Source organism: Rhopalosiphum padi, chromosome 1 (assembly GCF_020882245.1).
Source record: "Rhopalosiphum padi isolate XX-2018 chromosome 1, ASM2088224v1, whole genome shotgun sequence".
Lineage (NCBI taxonomy): Eukaryota > Metazoa > Arthropoda > Insecta > Hemiptera > Aphididae > Rhopalosiphum > Rhopalosiphum padi.
In genome coordinates this window covers 37,208,769-37,230,423 of record NC_083597.1, presented here as the reverse complement: position 1 = coordinate 37,230,423, position 21,655 = coordinate 37,208,769, and the positions used below count along the sequence as shown (strand labels likewise).

Here is a 21,655-nt window from a genome sequence, read left to right as displayed (position 1 = left end):
TCGACGCCTAATTAAGTAGAATGCTTTTTTTATGTTAAACTGTTTATTATATGAGCATATTTAGTTTTATATTATTATTATATTATATTCAATTATTTTATTTTAAACAGCTATGTAATTTATTTAAAAATATATGCTGATCAATAACCAATAACTATTATTAAGTTTTAATTAATACAAATATAAAATATATTTGATTTAAACTCATTACAGTCCTACAGTTACATGATATTTATATAACATAATATAGTATATGTGTTATATGTTTTACCTCTTGGCTTAAAGTTGCAACGTGATAATGAAGTGAAGTAACTTGTGTGTCCAGCCTGTCAACATTGACTTTTCTGTGTTCGATATCACTTCGAGGCAGCGTTCTTGATCTATGAGCATAAAATATGTTTTACTGATTAAAATATCATTAGCAAACTAAATATTATTATGGTTAATTGAACTAATTTATATAAAATAATTATTTTCAGAAAAAATATGTAAATTCTTATAATATAAACTATAAAATGTATTAATTTGTTTATCAAAACTATGAATTTAGTACAATTGTTAGACAGGAATTTAAAATAAATTGAATTCTTAAAAAAAAAACAAAAATTTAAAAGTCAATTTTCCAATACTTGTACCTCCTACTGAATTTACATAGGTAGGTAATATTATATTATAGTTTATACAACTATACAAGTATAGTAAAAAAGGCAGTACTGATATAACTCTGAATACAATTATGATAATTTCCAATTTTATATATTACCCATTATTCTGTTTTGCAACACGAACACGTGCATAATATCGTATATGAGAATGTTTTTAAATTTTAGTTTTACTTGTGCATTTTGATCACACCTTTCGTAAATAAACACTTTCCGCAGCTACTAATGGCAGCCTTGAAAATATAACTTAACAGCGTGAAAGTTTACTAGCAATTAATGGTATGATATTTCTCGTGGTCAACTATACTCTAATGGACTGTCGGAATTTTATCGACTATAAAGTATCTTTGAGATGAGGGTGTTTCAAGTTTGTACTTCAAACAATACAATATACATTTCACAAAAATGACAAATATAATGTAGAAAAAAAATCAACAAGTACACGTATTGACTATTGTCTATTAATCTATTATTAATAAACGATTTTTTTTTTTGTTGTTGTTGCTATAACAATTATAAATATAATGTAAAATATTATAATGATATATAAATATTTTATGAATTAAGATGAATGATGAATACAGTATACATAATATTATATGTATAAATAGTATTAGTCTCTTAAAAGTAAAAATACTTTATACTAACTACTTTTTCTTTAATTAAGTTATGATTTTGAAATTCATCTAGCTTCATTTAAATATAAATTTATTAAATATGGATTGTTTTTTTTATAAAAAATAAACAAGCTAGACATTCTCATTAAAACGACATCTGATTTTTTTTTATCTCGCTTATTTTAAAAAGTTTTTAAAACGAATACAATTTGTACAAGAAAAGTACAATTATGTATGAGAAATAATTTTATTTATTGTTATTTCACTATTTGTTCTTTTATATTATAACTATAGAATTATTATTAATTTTTTTCTAAACACAACCATCGGTTTTTACGACATAATAAAACCCAGATCATTATTTATAATTATCAATTCAAGTTTCATTGAAATTATTTTTTTCTTAAACTACCAATGGTATAATAATTGTATATATATATATATATATATATTAATTTATATTACTAGAATAATTTTTTGACATTGTTTACCTGTTTTGAGATAGTTTATTGAGGTTATGTCTACTTGGGCTATAACTGGAGTGCAACGGTGATCTAGAAGGTGGTGATTTTGGAGATCCGTCACATTCTTCTTGCAAGTTTTCGTCGTCTTCACTTATTGATGGTAACGTTAACGTCGTTATACCATTTTGATCGATCTCCTACGCAAATTAAGTTCAAAATAAAAGGGAAAAAAGTTTAAAATTGAATTATGTTAGTTTATTCAGTATAATAAATATTACGGAACACGAAAAGTATAAATGTTAATAGGAATGATGAGAAACAATGTCAAAGGTTCTCCAATAACAACATTACTTAAAATAAAATTATTTTCAGTTATAAGTCTTCTTGTTTTTTTTCTTTTTAAGTACCAACAAATAATACAAACATTTTTTTATGAGTCCGATTTATTACACCAATTAATTGTCTATATGCCTTTCTAAATTCGTATTAAAAATGTATGTTACACATAATAAGTATCAAACATTTAAATTAATTGATGAAAATGATAGTAGGTATTACTTACATATTATATAAGTAAGTAAGTAAGTAAATTTTCAAATAATCAAAGACTAAACATTATTTATGAGTAGGTATGTAATATTTAGATATTTAAAATAATTGTATAATGCATCGCAATGAACAAAAATTACCCATTAAAACGACAAGCAATATTCCTGATCAATATTAATTGATTATAGACTATTGAATTTTTGTATTAAATAATAATTTACAGTATTTATAAATCATCCATATTTTCAAATTTGTTATGTGTGGATAAATTGGACTTAATAATTTAACACATTCTTTCTTGTAAAAATTATTATTTTAATAAATTTAAAAGAAAAATATACGATTTTGAAGGTACTCGTGAAATATTAATTATTTTCGGAGAATATGTATATTATAATATAATATATTAAAGCATAATAATTGACCATTAAAAGTTTTTTTAAATTAACTTGATTATATTATTAATATATTACCATCCATCACACACTAGCTATTTATACTGAAAAATCGTTTCAAGTGATAAATACTCTAAAGTTCACATTCATATATTTTAAAATGAAAATTTTTTTTTGTATTTTTTTTTTTTTTTAATACCATCCAAATTTGTTTGATTGTTTCAACTTTTTAATCAGTATAAAAGTTTGATAAAATTACTGCAAAAGGCATAGACCATCTAATCATTTATTTAGAGTAAACTTTTTGGCTCCTAAGGGCAAGTAACTTAGTATTTGTTAGTCCATACAAATATTATTTTCCCTAGTTTAATTTCGGTGAGTAACTGGTAAACACAAAAATCCCAATAATAGCATTGATATACTGTGTTGATTTTGAATTAAAGTTTTTCTTAATATTTTGATAAAATGTCCTATAATACCCTAGCCTCAAAAAGCGAGTGTGTGACATCCTCCCAACATTATTAAGTTTACGAAAACTTTAGGCGTAATGTTAATTCCATAATAGCTATTAACGAGAAAATCATATCATATTATAGTTAGTATAGAAATATTATTATATTATGCTTTCAATTAAAACAAAATATGTACTTTGTGAGGTTTAATTACTTCGGCCTCGTATCCTTCACGTATGTTGTACGTCAAGTCATGTTGTATGTCGTTTGCAAACTCCTGTTGGTACTCTGGGTAAAGCCGCAAAACTTCTACCAAACCCAGAACATTAATGCACTTCAGGTCGCAATAAGTTAGAGCTTTGACATCGCAACTAGACTTGACCACCGTATCACCTCCTGCGCCACCACCAGTGGTCCCACCACCAGCGACAACGCCTGAATTACCAGAACCACTGCCTTGGCCTAGCCACATACTAATATCGCATCCAACTAAATCACCTTTGCCTGTAAATATAATATGTTGTTTGACGTAAATAAATGACCACAACAATCTGCTACTTTCAAGAATCTCATAATGAGACTCGCCATTAATAAGTAATCAATTCTAAATAAGCCCATGCGCAGGGTTTCTTCGTGAAGGGGGTTATGAAAAAAAATTAGCACTATGAAAAAGTATTATATTTTATTGTTTTTTTTATTATATAAAAATGTTTGATTAATTATCGTTTTTCATGCATACATTATATTTTAGGAATCTTGCGGAAATAAAGTTCCTCTTAATTCGATCAAACCAATAGCTAAATGCAAAAAAATACAACTGGGTGAGGAAGGTTTATACACCCCTTTGCACACGGACCTACATTTATCATGATATCAAATATAAATACTTATTGTGAAATACAAAAATGTATCGATGCGTTTTGTGCATTTCATTAATTGGTTTTGGTCAATAGCAATTAACTTACATAAATTATGTCATTAAAAAAAAAAGTGCATAAATTACCTAAAATGGCGACGACCATGCCATTCTGGACGACTTCCATGGACCCATTACATAGATAATAGATGGAGGTGAGAGCATCACCTTTGTGGATGAGATATTCTCCCGGAGCGCAAAAATTGCTCCGGATGTGCAACGATAACAGTTTCAGACAGCCCTGTGACGCGGACTCGAAAATGGGCAGTTGCAATATCTCTCTATGCAAGTGCATGGAAACGTCGCCTCTGAGCTCTTCTGGAAATTCTTTTAGCGTCTGAAACAAAAACTATCGATTAAAATGGGCGAAACGGCTTCGGCAGTGATTGGGGTGAGAGGAGAGAAAGCCCGAAATGGCAGCTCGCATTTACCTCGTGTATGTCGATACCATGGTTTAGCGACCACATTGTCTGAAAATAGTCCTGCATTCTGTGCTTTAGCTCGCTAGGCACCTGGTGTAGCGTCAGGAAGTCTTTGAGATCCCGCCACTTGCTCTGGTACAGTGACCGTCGGGAGTACATACGCTGGATGATGGCCGTTACATTACCGAATACCACCGCGTGCATCAGGGCTATAGTAATATAACACAGCTGGTAATAGCTAGGTAAATACACCTGAAGGTGGACGAGTTAACGTAAAAAAATGATTTTAGTTAGTAACGAGGTCAATCCATCGTAAATAATAATATATTATTTAACTCGAAATAAGTTAAGAGAATTACAATAACATTTTTGGTTTACTGAATTATTTAATGAAGAAATAATATGTTCTTTAAAGTCTTCCTGTATAAAAACAAGATAATTAAAGAAATATATATTAAACGAATAATAATTGCTTTTCACAATGGTTATACTAATTATGGATATTATAATATAAATATACTATATCAAATCTATAAATACGATTTTAACGTATTATTAAAAAAAAAAAAATATATACTCGGAGAACATAGTATAGTCAACTCTAGGCGACTAGAACCTTGTTATCTGAAATATGAAAAATTATCCTTAAGACTCCATTACACTTAAATTATTTTTGATATCAAGAAATTGTTAATTTATCCTTGAACTTTGAGTTATTGAAAGTCGACTGTAGTGAATAATTTTAAAATTACCATAATCATTTTTAAACCGATTTTAAATATAATTTACTTTTTTACTTAATTCAGTTTACTATAACTAAATCTAAGGAGTGATATAATTTAATATCAATATTATTCTAATATCGGTAAGTAAATACGCAATTAAACAAAAAAAAATAACATTTAGGCATATTATTTCGGTAAATAGGGCTTACCTCCAATCAACATCGTGATAATACTGAATATCTTCTCGGCACCGGTAGTGGCCGAAACGTTACCGAATCCGACACTCGTTAAACTAGAGCACGTGAAATATAACGAAGTTATGTACGCCTCTGAGTGTGTCACATTGTCCACGTCCTTATGAAGACGTTCTGCGAGTGTGTTCATCCAACCTGTGACCATAGATTTAAGTAATAAATTAGTATAATGTTTAATATAATAACTGGGTATCACTACAGATAAGGTTTATTTTTAAAGGTTTGATAATATAGCGCGTTATACTTATAACGACTATATAAATACAGTTAATATTATGTTTGTATAAACGTATATTTTTTGCTACCTGGTCGAAAAGGGTTAGGTTAGATTTTGAGACTTTAATACATATTGATAAAAAAAAACTTTCAATTTTTGGTACAAGCCGATTAAGTAAAACATGCTTTCCCTTTTAGAACTACAATTCGGGTATTTATGAGTTAATTCCTTTTTAATATAATTTACGCTCCATAAGATTTAAGTGCAGTCATACAATCGTGATGGGATGAATTCCATTAAAATTATTAATAATATTTGGTGGTAATGTTGACTAAAGAAATTTTTGTTTTATATAGGTACATTATTATTATTTAAAGTCACTTGGGGGATTGTAATATTGTATTACTGTAAAGATATAAGTATTTTGTTCTCGATGTATTAAACTTTTAAATGTAATAAATGACTAAGAGCTTATGTATGTCAAATAAAAATTATGTTGAAAAACTTTATCATACTTATTTTTGTTGGATATTGAACAAATTTCAGTCAATATACATTATTGTAAACAGAAATACGAAATCAAAAAGTCACGCTTAAACAAACCAAACAAGCTTGATAAAATATAAATGCGTTTACATCAAATATCACGATGAACTAAGTCACGATACCTTCGTGAAAAAGCTATTCGTATTTAATAAATTCGATACCAATTTGCCTAAATTGAGTAAAAAATATGCGCTTGAATGAAATAAAATCACATAAATTGATTAAATTATCAATTATTTGCTTTGGAAAACCTATATAATTATTGACTTAAAATATTAATGTTATTATTATTTTGACCAACCACCGAAAAAACGTTTTAATCAGGTATATTTTACAGTATTTTCTAGCTATTAAATATATTATATACCTTATACACGGCAGAAACATAAAAATATTCTCAAATGCTATAGACTTCATGATATATTATAACAGTATATTATAGAACGTATATAAACTATGTAGATTTTACAAAGATAAATAATAAATTCAGTAAAACATTACAACCGAGTTCTACTCTTTCCATAGATGGTTTCCAAAACAATGTATAAAATTGAACATTATATAATAATAAAATAATTTATAAATTAATTCAAAATAATACGGTTTTTGTTTACCACCGATGTAATGTCGTTTTGTAAACATAAAAAAAAAATGTATTTTTTCGTATTTCCTAATTTTAACATAAGTATTATTCGTTCAATACGCACGCACGTCATCGGTTCTTGTGTTTTATATTGCGTTCGTATTAATGTACGTACCACACGCGTTGTTTGTGCAAAATAAATAACTATTAAGTAACATGATGAATCACATGATTAAAAATGTTGACGCTCTCACCCTCTTCCCCAATAGAGTTTTAGGCCACAAAACACACAGATACACAAACACACATACGCACACAAACACATACACACATATACACACACACATAAACATTAACGTGACGCTACCGTGTCGGAGGTTTTATTAGAGACCCAGGGCATCGTAGTTGAATTTCCGAGCGCAGATGAGCCGCTGTACGTCTGATCGTGAAATATATTATGCTTAAATTACACAGGACCGGCCGGTTGTAATTACATTCGCACAACTTAAAATTGAATTTATTAGTTTCAATCGTCTCTTTTAGTTTACGCTAGAGTTGTATGATCGTTGAAATATAAAAACAACGAAAACCTTGATCAAACACGTTTAGGGCCCATGATGTTGTTAACTAAAAATTATATTAAACAGTTTTGTTTTGTCCTTTTTAATATAATAAAATAATAAGTATTCAAACAAACTCAGAAAAAAATACAATTATTATACTATATTTAATTTTTATTCACATGAAAATAAAAACAGTATAGTATATAAAGGTACCGGCGCAATAACCAGAGAAGTCCATTTTCTTATTAGGAGACATAAAAAAAAGTTCTATAAGTTGGTAAATAAACTAAACATTAATAACATGGTGTTATAATATGTGTAAAAATGTCGACAAATATACATTTTCAATAGTTGTAGCAACAACAATAAGTTATGTTTATTTTTGATTTTGGACATACCCGGTTATTGCAACCAATCAGTAAGTAAATAGTATGCATACGTCCTGACATACCTAGTTATTGCAAAAAAAAAATGGTTTTATAACAATATATCTTTTATAATAATGATCGGACATATCTGATTGCTGCGCCAATCGATATAACATTTTTTTCTAAATATTTTTATATTAAAAACGAATTTTTAAAAAATCTGAACTTATCTGTTATTATGTAATATTATCACGTTATGTACTTATCTAGCAGAGTTGAAAATAGTACTTCCTTGACTTCTAGTTTATTAAAAATAAGTAAACATATAAACTGAAAGATTGTAAAGATTGAAAGACGCCGTTTGTAGTATACGCGATGAGTATAAAAATAAAAAATGGCGAAATATATTTACGAGTATTTAATACGATGTCTATATCAAGTAAATACAATGTATTTCACGATAGTGTTTTCTATTGTGTATTTATCACTTATTAGCTATTATTTTAGTGTCAGTTATGTATAGTTATTCGTCTTAGTGTTATAAGCATGAAAATATCAGATATGTTAATTTAAAAAAAATAGACAAATATTAGTAACAAATTGAATAGTAATCTAAAACGTTAAAAACTAAATCGTGTTAAAACGCAATTACGATACTTACATTTTTTTAGATTTCTCTATTATACATACATTAAGAAAAATGATTATCGTTTCCCGTTAATCAATAACGACAGTCGATATTTTTTAAAATAATATAGCATAATATATTGATGTTTAATTTTATATTATTTTAATACACGTGTTTGTTATATAATATCATTGTTGACTGGTTTAATGACGACAGTTACAAATTAATAAATTCAAATTTATAAATAGGATATATCAATCAAATTTTTACTGGTGTCATAATAACAATAATAATAATTATTATAATAACATTACTTAAATTTGAATAAAAACAGCAAAATAACATTTTTAATTTGTCAATAATAATAATACAATACATATTACAGTCAGTGAAAAAATTGGGAATAAAATAAATTTCCATAGTATGAACAATTTTATTTTATAAATTATATTTTATTTAGTGTACCCTAAAATAAAAAAATAAGACATGAAATTCATAAGTACGCTAAAAAAATATGGAACGCAATTAGTTTGTACTCTGAAAAAATGTGAGCGTACGTGTACTACCTCTCAAATCTAAATAAGTTTACTGAAATTGCCTCCGGGTATTTTAACATTCAAATTTAAAAACTAGGCTCAGAAATTAACGAAAATATTATGCTAAATATTCAAAAAAACAAATCTCGAAAAAATCAAGTTTTAATGGGAAATGTCACAGAAGATATATTTCAGTATTCTTTTTTGTAAATGAGATTTTATGAAAGAAAATTGGTCGTACAAATTTAAATATTTGGATTGCAATTCCATCATATTAAATTCATGCTAAATAGTTACATAATATTGTTTTGAAATTTTCAATTTTTATAATTAAGATGCTGAGGATATTTTTTAATAGCCCTCAAAAAGTATCTATTTTAAATTTTTCAGCAGAATTAGTTTTGATTGAATTTAAATACAATACTCGGGTATTGATAGGAATGGTATTATTTATTCACGAAAAAAAATTTTAATAATACAATTTTATAAAGTAAATCTTAAAACGACGGAAATTGATGGGATTAAATTGTCTTGCATATATGTTATAAATTATTAATGCGTCAACATATTTTATTGATATTGGGTGTATTATGAATTATTATATCGATTTTAATTATACTCAAAAATATTATTTTTATAAATATATTGTGTAATAGAATTATTTATTAACATCCATGCTTTGGAATTAAACATTATATTATTTAATACAGAATATTCTATTTATTTATTATTATTTTTATCAATATTTACTAGATTTTTTGGCCAGTTTAGGCACATTTGTGAATTCATTTTGTAATTTTATCTATTATTATTTGTTGAAATATTATTAAATTATTTAAATTTATTGAATCAATTTATACGATTCTATTGAATTATATTTTAACTAGAAGTCGATCAATTTATTTATGGGAGTTGGTTTTAGTTGGAAAGGGACAGTCATCTAAGACAAAATGTATTTTAATAGTAAAATATTTTTATCTTCTTGAAAAAAATCGAAAAAAATTGAGTGTGCCTAAAAATGCTATGATGCAATTAGCTAGAAATAATTATTATCATGGTAATGCAACAAGTACCTATCCCTTATTATATTCGGAACGCAATAGGACATAGTATTTTATCACATAGATTAATTATATTCTTATATATATTTTATTTAAGTTTAATAATTCCAAGTTATTAAAATATACACAATGATATGCGTTTTTCACAAGCATTAAATAACTTTTTTGTTATGGAAAAGAGAAAAATATTAAAAAATAGTTTTAATATCTTTCAAATATTTTAAATTAAATAATACTTAACAATGTCATTGAACAATAATTTGAACGCAATCTGTACCGCGACTGTGTTTATTCAACAAGGATAATGTACCTCAATAACTTTATTATTATTTTCCGTACAGACAACTTTATAGAAATGACGAACTATTGTAGTGGTCATATATATTTGAAAGACTTTCAAACTATTTAAAATTATTTATTCTGAATACAAGGATGTCAACAAATATAGAATGTATTGAAATTCATTCGAACTCATTTGATTAAAAACTGACGGATAGGTACAGTCATACATTCAATGGGATGCACAGATTGAAAAATACGCACTTTATATTAATAATAGATATCACAACAATATACAATGGTTGTTTCATTCAGACGTATTATATTAAAATTTTAGAGGAAAAATTCTGATCTGATTCGTTAAAAAATATTACTGCTGCAGCAGCTATGTGTTGAGTTGAACCCAATAGTTTACCAGCGTAACTCAAACGACATTATATCTCTTCGTTTATTTTTTTTTCATAAAATATTATTTGCTCATTTTTATGAGAAAAAAATATTATTAATGTTATTACTATAAAATGTTTATTTTACAACTTATCGAGTTAATTGAGGCGTGAACTTTATTTATTCAATAAACAAACAACGGTTTAAGTCTTTTGGGTAAACCAAGAAGCAAATATTTAGTCAAGAACTAAGAACAGCCATTTTTTTTTTAACTGTTTTGAATTTTTAATTTGGTAAGTTTGTTTTCGATTTAACTGTGTGTGATAAATGATGTATTCTATGATTATGTGTAAAAAGTAATGCTGTAATAGATTTGCATGAATACTAATAATAAAGAGATTGTCGATTGTTTTCTCAAGAGAAAGTTTTAAGATAAAACTATTGTAACAAAACACTGCGCTTATATTAGATTCATAATAGTTATTCTAAATTTCTTTAAAGATGTATTAAAATATTTTTGGATTCATAAATTTTATTTTTAAAATATTGTTAAAAGAAACAATTTTGTCAACATTCACGCAATAAGCATAAATATTAAATACTTATACGTAATATAGGGACCTTAAAATTGTCACTGTACTGAAATAATAAGTATAATAACTCATTGTATTATTGCAACAAACTTTGAGCCAACTATTTGTTTTTCCAATGAATTATTCATGTTTCAAACTTTATATTAATTCTATTGAAGTAAGCGAAATCAGAAACGTTATATCACATAAGTCACCGGATCACAAACTATGTTTAACATAAATTATTGTTTTATTTAGAAATTAAAAAAATAATGTAAAATACGGGAAATATGGGAACATAACTGAAGTGAAATGAAAATTTATGTGAATAGCGAATAAGAACAATGTTTATCCATACAGTTATATTTTCACTTTTCATTTTCATAAAACATTGTTTTGTTTCGAACTATAGATTATCGTTAGTTAGAAAATTTGTTATAATTTAAAAGTTTAAATTGTAGATAATTTGTATAAATAAAATTATAACCTTGTGTCACTTAAGATGGTGACAATCAGAAATATATGCATTGAGGAATTAGGAAGTCAGAATTAATAATCTGCCTTTTTTTTTGTCGTTTTGTAAAATTATATAAATTCTATAATTTTTAATACATATTATAAAAAACATTAAATCTGCAAACACAATAAAAACATAATAGGAAATTCTTTTATAACCGAAAAAAAATAGAAATTTCAACATCATTGTTTAAAGTGTTTAATATCTAGTTGTCATATACAGATATAAAACTAAATAGTTATTTTTAAATAATATGTAGAGTTGGTGGTCGGTCAGCAACTATGCTATACACTTGTGTTGAAATTAATTAATAGTTTAAAAAAAACCTAAACTTAGACGTATATTTATGTTTTATACTGAGCTTTTCACTTAAATTTATTGGTCAGTAATCTAAAAATTCCCAATTTGTATTTTATACTCATAAGAATTCACGATTAACGTAAATAATTATCATTACTAAATTAACAATGATAAAAGTAATATATAATTTAACTGATATGATGGTCGGAATTTATCTTGAATCGTTTAGGATACAGTTGAAGTATCGAAAAAATAAAATGTCAACATACCTATTTATAGTTTTATAATGGAAAATCATATTAGTATCAATAGTAACTAGTAACTAACTATGCAACTATACATTACCAACTACAATCATTTTAATCTGCCGATATTTTAATGTTTTAACATTTAAATCCATCGATATTTCATTCTTGTCATTATATCGACTTTCGGGTTTTTATCTGTCAATAATTTTCTTAATGGTCAATATTTATTGGTACCATAGTCGGATAAAGAGTGATGGCGTTCTACGCGTACTCCGAGATCCGAAAATCGGTCGTACACCACGTGGCGTTAACAGCAGTAACCGACAAAAATGTCGCAGCTACCCTCACCACTTTTAAGTCATATTTTGAGACATATACATCAAACTTTTAAAAATTATATCATAATATGATATTATTATCATGTTTATTAATTTGATCAATATTATATTATAATAAATATCAACATTAAACTATACACTATTGATATCACATAACATCATGTTTCTGTGACATATGTACATCAGAGAAATCATAAAATATGTTAAATACAAAATGTTAAATTTATTGTAGTCTATATTTATCCGCTCCTAATAAACGCAATTATTGTTTAATTTTCTTTTAAGATTACTGCAACATTGGTACTCCGCTAACATTTCCACGTAAATCGTGCGTAGCATATCCGTAGAAAAAGTTAGGCTCATTCGATAGACTTAATATCGAAAGTGCACTGAATTGAGATTTATACTACAACAATTCAATATATTATTATTTTATTCGATATTGAACTGTTTTGTACAACGTTATACACATAATATCCTGTACTTATAATGATATTTAAAAAATATAAAAAAAATAATAATAAAAAGCTATGCATTTTTTTATGTTACATCAACATCATACATAGTATAATATACTATATAATATATACGTTCACGGTTAGAGGGTAGGCACTCATGTTATTATAAAGTAGAAAAGTGCAGTCCACGGCACTTCCGACATAATAACATATTTTATAATATATATATTATATATATGGTCTAAACCGTAGCCTGCCGAGGTTCAGTTTTTATGCGTTCGCATTTTTTGTATCCCGTAGAATATAATATAAAAGTAGGAAAAAATAGTATTATTATAATATCTAAGAATTTTGGATTTCACCAGCTATGCATTAGGTTTATCGTAATATATAAAAACGATGTAGGTACTTGGCGTATCGGTGAGAAACGAACTATGTACGAAATGAGAAAATTTCACGAGCTGTCGGCGTACACATCATCCAACCGTTTATTCCATTGACAATTATTATACTCATTCAATTATTGGGCAGCCAGTCAAATATAATATATTTATGTACAAACTACTTATTTTGTTGACGTTGAGACTAGAAATGGCCGAAAGACAGCCGTCATCGCACTCAAAGGTTTGACAACTGCTGTGTATAAACTCAATACGCTCGGAATCGTTTTGTTCTCTTGGTCAAAAACGTCGAAACTCAAACATAGTGGTGGAGGAGAGAGTAGGGTAAGTTGACGTTACGAACACCGTCAGCCGTCTATCCGAACAATTGATTTCTGAATATTGTGGATGCGGCATCACCTTGGCCGTAAGACAAAAGTGTGGTTTATGAAAAAAAAAAATGAAAACAAAACAAATAAATGGGAAGTTCTGATGAGACGTGTTCCCTGAAGTGAAGTACACAAGTCTATACCAACGTTTTGTTTTTGTATTTTTTTTTTTTTTTTAGATCTTTGGATAAACGACTTTTATGGACGAAAATCATTTGGAACACGGAGAATAAGTCATTAAAAGTATATGTATATAAAAAAAAAATGTTTCCGACAGTATTTTTAGTTGAAATGCGCTGCACTCGGGAGACTAACTGATGTATTACGCTCCGATGATCGCACAAAATATTAACTGTCAAGATAAGCGCGTTAAAAAGTATTATTGTTTTCATATCGAAAAACTTTGTGATTTTAACCGATAATAACTAGCTATAATCAATAGTAAATTTAAAACACGTACCTACTGTGCAAGAGCATATAGATTCTAGTTTTTATCCAAATCATACCAATTGATTTTTATCCTCAAAATAAAACGGTCAATAATATAAGATTATTGCATATAATGATCTAATAGTTAATATTCAATAATTATATTTACATACAATTCACCTTATTAACAAGTTCATATTAATGACTTTCATTAGAGCATTAAATTGTGGTTCGTAAAATTAATTATGTTATTGATTAATGTTTAGTAAAAATACACATTTAATTTATAATTTATGTAGGTACTTATTATTGTAGATAGTAAATTGGATACAATAATTGTTATACATTAATATATAATATTATAACAACATTATTATATAATATTGAACATTTTTGACTTGATTTTTAATTAAATTTAAAAACTTATCAATAATTATTATGTGTTATTACTATTGTTATTATAGATGTTAAAAAGTAAATGTAAATGTCTAAAATATTAATAACAATTTATATACAGTTGCAGAGTATATTTTTTTATTAGCCATGCCCTCATCTTAAAATCCAAAATTATTTCTATGCCACTGCACCATTGAATACGATGCATGTTGATACGCTACAAGAAGGAATAAATGAAGCCTCGTCACGACGATTCAAAGAATATTTATAGATACTTGCAGCTGCAATGTTCTACGATATTATGTTATATAGTTTCGCTGTAGGCATAAAATCAGAGATGCATTACTCTGGCACTCTTAGATAATAACTCGGACTTGAAAGTTCTTTGGTATTATTGTATTTAGTATTATCGTTTATTGTTTCATAATGAAAATTTAGTATAAAAAACAAATCGCCCTGGACATTCTTCGAACACAATTCAACAAATATTTGTTTGGAAATCATGAACGCATGTATTATTTTCACGGCGTCAGTAAAACGAATAATGTTATAAATATTTCCACAAAACTAGGTAACCACATTATGAAAAACAAACAATATTATTATGTTATACCTACAACACATGATTAAACATAATATGTAAACGCATAATTTTCCCAGTCGTTTTGGCAGTGTCATATTATTATTGCGTTGGTTGACCCGAATCTGGTACGTGACCAATTTATAATGCTCACTCACAGTAGTTTGAAGGTAGTATTTTTTTAATTCCATATTATATTTTATATTAAAATAAAAAAGTGAACAAAAATGACGAGTAATAAGGCATGAACACGTACCACTTTATATCTCTCGTTTTCAAATCGTTTTTTAAAGATAATATAGTTATGTATAATAAATTACACATGTTTAATACATACCTAGTATACAACTATAGCGTTATAGTTGCATATTATAAGAATAGAAATTTATTATTATAAAATTAATATAGTATGTTAATCACTTTACTGGTAGTTATCGAAATTACTGACTCCCCCCCCTTAATGTTAAATTATTAACGAAACGCATATTAATTAGTTGGACATATTATATATTTTATATTTATAATTTAATTAATTTTAATAGTGAGTTTGTTCTTTTGACAAAAAAATCATGTATAAACTGTTTAACCTTACCTATTTTGAGACTATAATAATATTATATAAAATAAAGTAAAAATACATTGTTTATTTATTTTTCAATTCCATACAAGATTATTTAATAATTATTATTCCGATACAATACGATGGATTTATACACTAAATTATTTAAAGACAAACTCAATTTTATAGTTATAATAATAGTTATGTTATGCTATAAAACACGGAATCATTAGATCCTCTTAAAAGAAAAAAAACGTACTACAACAACATTAATCATCAAATTCATAAATTATAAAGAATTTATATTTAAAATGTAATGTTGATAAGAAGATAAACTGGATAAGTGGATAACTTAAGAGTTACTTTAAATATTTAACGTATACCTAAGAATATTTACAAACATCTTTATTCTTCATACATTTATTTTAAAGAGTTGTAGTTTTAAATTAAGTATCAGAATACATTGGATGTGTAGAAATACTATTAACATAGACAAAAAATATATCTGAATTTGAGTGTTTGAATGTTATTGAACAACTGTGGTAAACATACAAACTAAACAATATCTTTTTTTATTTTTGTGTGAAGTAATATACGTATTTTAAGTAAAACATGAATGATTCGTTTGATAACATTTTGCTATGTCACGGTGTATACATATTGTATATACTATATACATACTAAATATAAAAATACCTACAAAAGCAAATTATTAAGTTTCAAAAAAAAAAGTGAAATTAAAAAATATTTCATTCTATTTTCATACTTTAGTATTTTTAATGATCAAACGACTTGTAATAATTAATCTTTCATTAATAACAGTTTTAATAATTTTAGAATACACATTACAAAATCATTACGGTTTTTAATTAAAATTTCTAAGTTTAATACATTATTTAAATTTTTAAAATATTTTTTATAAACATAAACCTCAAGTTTAAAAGTCAATGTAAGCTATAAAAAAAAATTTTAAAAATTAATTTTAAATATTAATTTTTATAATTTAGTCGTCATATTATTGGAATTATCAGTGCATACTTAAGTCATATTTTTTTTTTTTTAATTAATTAACTTTTTTAATAAAACGCTGATAATTTAATATTTAAAATAATTATATATTATAGTCAACAAAATTAAATGAATCATTTTTATGTAGATCTTATTGATAAAATTATTTTGGAAAAAAATATATATATAATATATATATATATACTACAATATTATATAGCAACGAATATCTGTATCGAGAACTATTGAGTGAATATTAGTAATAATAATAAATATGTAACTATAAGACGTAATCAATACCTTAAATAGTACCTATTTATTTTTTATATAATAAATCGTAATAATATAATAGAGAATCTCAAAAATGTAAGCTTTCGACAAAAAAAGTAAATGAAAATTAAAAACAGTATGAATTACGTGGAATGAAATAATAATATAAGCGGATAATAAAATAATAATAATATTAATAAAAAAAAAAAAAAAAAAAAATTGTAAAAATGTGATACTGCAACGCGTATTACATTGCATTTTATTTCACGAATGTCCGCTAAAATTTTCAAATACTAACCAGAAAAAAACATTAAACGTACCAGCACAGCAAAAAAAAAAAAAAATCGCATAGACTTATTATACACGGAAATGGAAATTGGTACGTTCGTAACGACGCGTCGATTACACGGAATAATATATATAGGTAATGCATTCTATCATTATATCGCTCGTCGTAACACGGATTGAACGATATAATAAAATAAAAAACTAGAAATCTGAAGAAAAATATGTGTTTTCTCAGAATCGTCCGCAATTATTATGGAGATATGTATAATATATTACAAAGACACGCGTGGGCATATGACAAAGGCGCGTTTCTCCTTCATCGGTACAGCGTTTTAAGAATCGAAAACAAATCCTCTACTAAGCACAATATTAATAATAATAATAATAATAATACACGTGATGTAGTCGTATGGGGTTTGTATTATATTATATTATATTATTACAATAGCTCTGCGCCGTTTGAACGGAATCGATATTTATTTCTTGTCTCGAACGTCAACGTCGTCGCCATCGTCACCGCAGCAGAGGCGTTGCGTCGTTCGTTCGCGTTTGAATCCGCACAAGAGCTGTCGCGTCGATTATTATTACAGCCGAAAATGACGGGCAGAGACGGAGGCGTTGACGACGGAGATTTTCTAAAGGATCTTATACGCTGTACGCGCGCGAAAACAACCGCGGCACGACGAGATTGAAAATATTTTAAGAGCGAATAAAATCGCGACGTATAAATTGTAGGCGACGACGACGACGACGACACGTCCTATTATAAACGGCAGTCACGGCAGTTGTCCCTATAGTCCGCTGGGGACACGGTCGGAAATTTTACCCACCGCCCACACTAGTGCAGTGGACCCGGCACCTCCCCTCCACCGGCGGTAGAAATTATTTCGGCAGTATATAAACGATATGTAGGTATACTACGCACTCGCTGCGCGGACTGTATGATAATTTAATACACGAGTATATATAAATATGTTTTATGGCGAGCGAGGGATGTTTTAGTGGTGTTGTGATCCGATGAAGGGGAGGTAGGAGGCTCGAGTAGATATATATTTTTTTCCACAATCTGCATATCCTTATAATTTTAGTCCACCCTCGCGCTTTGGTTTTGTCCGAATAATTATTCATGAATATATTACAAATTTTGTTGTTCGTACGTATATATTATATATATATATATATATATATATATTAATAAGCATATAAACATACACGTCCCCCATCTCCGTGACCCTCCAACGCCTGTCATTGAACACGGTTAGCGCGCGAAGTGTTATATTATAGCAATAACAATTACATTATAATATATAAATTAAACACACGCGCACTTGCTACCACAGGGCCGATGTATAATATTCTTTGCGGACATATTGTCATCATTATTATTATTATTTTATTCGAGTGATGTGAATCCTAAAAACGTGCCGACGCCACAAACAGAGAGAGAGACGAAAATAAAACAAGTAACTTCGTTACACAATATAGGTACGTGCGCATAATCGACGTCTGCTGTATTATTATTATTTTTTTTACACACGTGGTAATTAGATTTTTTTCCCACCTATCGAACACATTTTATTCGATCGTATTATCGTTAAATTATCGTTACTATCATTATTATTATTATTATTATTATTGCACGCATTATATTGTAACTACTCGCGCATGCATATCGTCTGCATGCCTCGTTGTACGTAAAAACGTCATGTGACTGGTGTTTTGATATTCATTACGCGTGACTCCCGTCCGCGCATCGTACTTAACGATCAACAGGCGACGCGCATAAATCCGGACGCCGGTGTAATGCCGTTTCGCCGTGTCGAGAATTTGCAAAATGGCTTAATGATGACGTTGGTTTAATTTCGGAACGATCGTAATAACGTTGAACGCGAATTCATTTAATCGCTAGGCAAATTGGCTTTATTTTTTTTTTGCTCGTCAGCCGCATTGTAATCTTTGTCAGGGCTTCGACACTAATTCTCGCCCCCACCCCTCAAATAATTAAGCGTGTTAATTAATTTATTAATTGTATACAGAAATCATTTCGTTACACCGTTTATAATAAATAATCATATAATATAATAATGTATTATGGTTCACAGTCTTAAGTTCAAAAGTCTAACTATTAGACGCGTTCGCGTGTTAATATAAGTCATTTTTATATGCTTTTGTTCGATATCGATTATTTTCTTTTACGTTTCAAAATAGATACTTAATATAATAGTTACGAAATGTATTTAAACATTTTAAACTTGACTACTTAATTATTTTAAAATATTTTTTTTTATGTACGGATTTTTTTTTTTTTGTTAGATATATTATATAAGTAAGTCGAAACATAACCTAATAATAACAAAATATGTAGTATAATGCCTTGTACTATGTCTTTTATCATTAGGTAGGTACACGTTTGCCATATTAAACAAATACACTAGAACTCTTAATACTGATATTGGTTCTAAATGCACTATTGCATTAAAAGAAGACTATAGTATAAACATAATTTATTATAATTTCCTGGAACTATGAATAGTTAAATTGATGCAATAAATACAATCATACAATCACCAATGAAGATTACTATTCGTTTATTTCCTGTATACAATGTGAATATTATCGTCACTATCATAAATAATATTTATTTGTATAAATCAAAGTACCTAAAGTACCTACTACCTATAATACACGAAGGACGCACATATATTATGTTTGTAATTATACTCATTGTATATTTGTACACAATATATCAGTTGTGAAACAATCGCGTTAATCTTATCGATCTATTATATTCAGTTCCAAGTTCGTAATGACCAACTGAGGTAAAAATACACGAATTTTAGATTATCTCGTTAAATTTAGTAGACATTACGTATACTAATAATTTTAACTTTTCGCCGACTTTACTATAGTAGTTATAAAGCAATAACTAATAGGTATCTTAAAAGTTAAGACTAATATCAACTATATATAGTATCCGACTTAAGAATATGTTATTTTATATGTACCATCTAGCTGTAAATATAGACGAGAAAGTAGGTATATTAAAATATATATATTTCCAAAAATGAAACAATTAACAGACATACGTATACGTATACGTATAGAGAATATTTTCATTGTAATAATATTGTATATAAATTACACTTATTTTTAATTCAACAGTAAATCACCTCATCAATATTGGAAAGAAAATTAATAACATTAGTTGATAACTCATTAAGCCAATACAATCGTCACTTCACTCAGAATCTTAAATATTTAATACATAAATACATTTAATTGTTAGTACATTCAATTTTGATTTATAAGTTTAATTTTCTAAAATACAAGAATTTATTAATTGATTTGGGTATTTACATAAATAATTAATTTTTAATATTACACTTTAATAGTTTAATACGTTTTTATGTTTTTAGATTTATTATAAATGCCTTATTTTTCTTAAACATTAAGTATCAATCTATAAATACTCAGTATTGTTTTTTTAAATTTGAGTAGAAAAAAGGAAACAATTTTTTTAAAAACTTTATTTTGTATCTCATCCAATGTAAGTTATTTTATAAAAAACTTACTATAAGTGTTTGTTATGTGTTTATTTTATACATGCGTATACATTGTAACAAATATACATTAAGGTAAATCGATCATAAATAACTTTATAAAGTTATTTTTAAGTCGAAATACCTTTTAAAAAAATTAAACCATATAAAATCTACAAGGTTCTCTGAAAGTCATTTTTCTGAATGTTTGGTCACTGAAAAATGTAGTTACTAAATGTTATTGAAAAAAAAAAAATAATATGTTTCCAGATTCAAAAAACCAGAAAGTACTTATTTAATATTTTACTAAACATCATTATAAGCGGCTACTTGTATATAGATATTAGATACACGTATAGTTTACTTTGAAAACTGTTTAATATTTCAATATTGTGTTAAAAAAATAAAAACACTATACAAATATTACTATATAATTTGTATCGTTAGTATAATTTTAAAATATCATATGAGTATAATATGACTGAATTCCAAGTACAAATAATGAATATTACACTTTTATATTTTGTATTACACAATTAAAAATAGTTAGTGAAAATATTTTTGAAAAATTATCTAATTTATGTATGATATATGATTTAAAATTTGAAAATATTATGCTTATTTAATATTATATAATATTTAAAATATACAAATACAAAATATTAATTAGTTTTTTAATGAAATTATTGCATTTTATATAAATTTATTTAAAATCTAAAAGAAAATACATTTAAAAAAAGTTCTTTCTATTTTTTTATAT

The 21,655-nt window shown here is 26.7% G+C and overlaps 1 protein-coding gene across 5 annotated transcripts in view; it reads right to left on the bottom strand.

Annotated features, from left to right (window-relative positions):
* Positions 1–21,655, bottom strand: part of LOC132931705 (potassium voltage-gated channel subfamily H member 8) — a 191,394-nt gene that overhangs the window by 11,342 nt on the left and 158,397 nt on the right. For 2 of the 5 annotated variants that reach the window (XM_060997648.1, XM_060997647.1), the window contains exons 9-14: positions 5,412–5,591; positions 4,487–4,686; positions 4,143–4,404; positions 3,336–3,643; positions 1,771–1,940; positions 272–380 (exon numbers count right to left, since the gene is read on the bottom strand). In XM_060997648.1, the coding sequence (XP_060853631.1) occupies positions 272–380; positions 1,771–1,940; positions 3,336–3,643; positions 4,143–4,404; positions 4,487–4,686; positions 5,412–5,591 (1,229 nt within the window). The remainder of the gene's footprint in view (positions 1–271; positions 381–1,770; positions 1,941–3,335; positions 3,644–4,142; positions 4,405–4,486; positions 4,687–5,411; positions 5,592–21,655) is intronic. The other 3 variants (XM_060997651.1, XM_060997650.1, XM_060997652.1) reach the window with 3 other exon arrangements.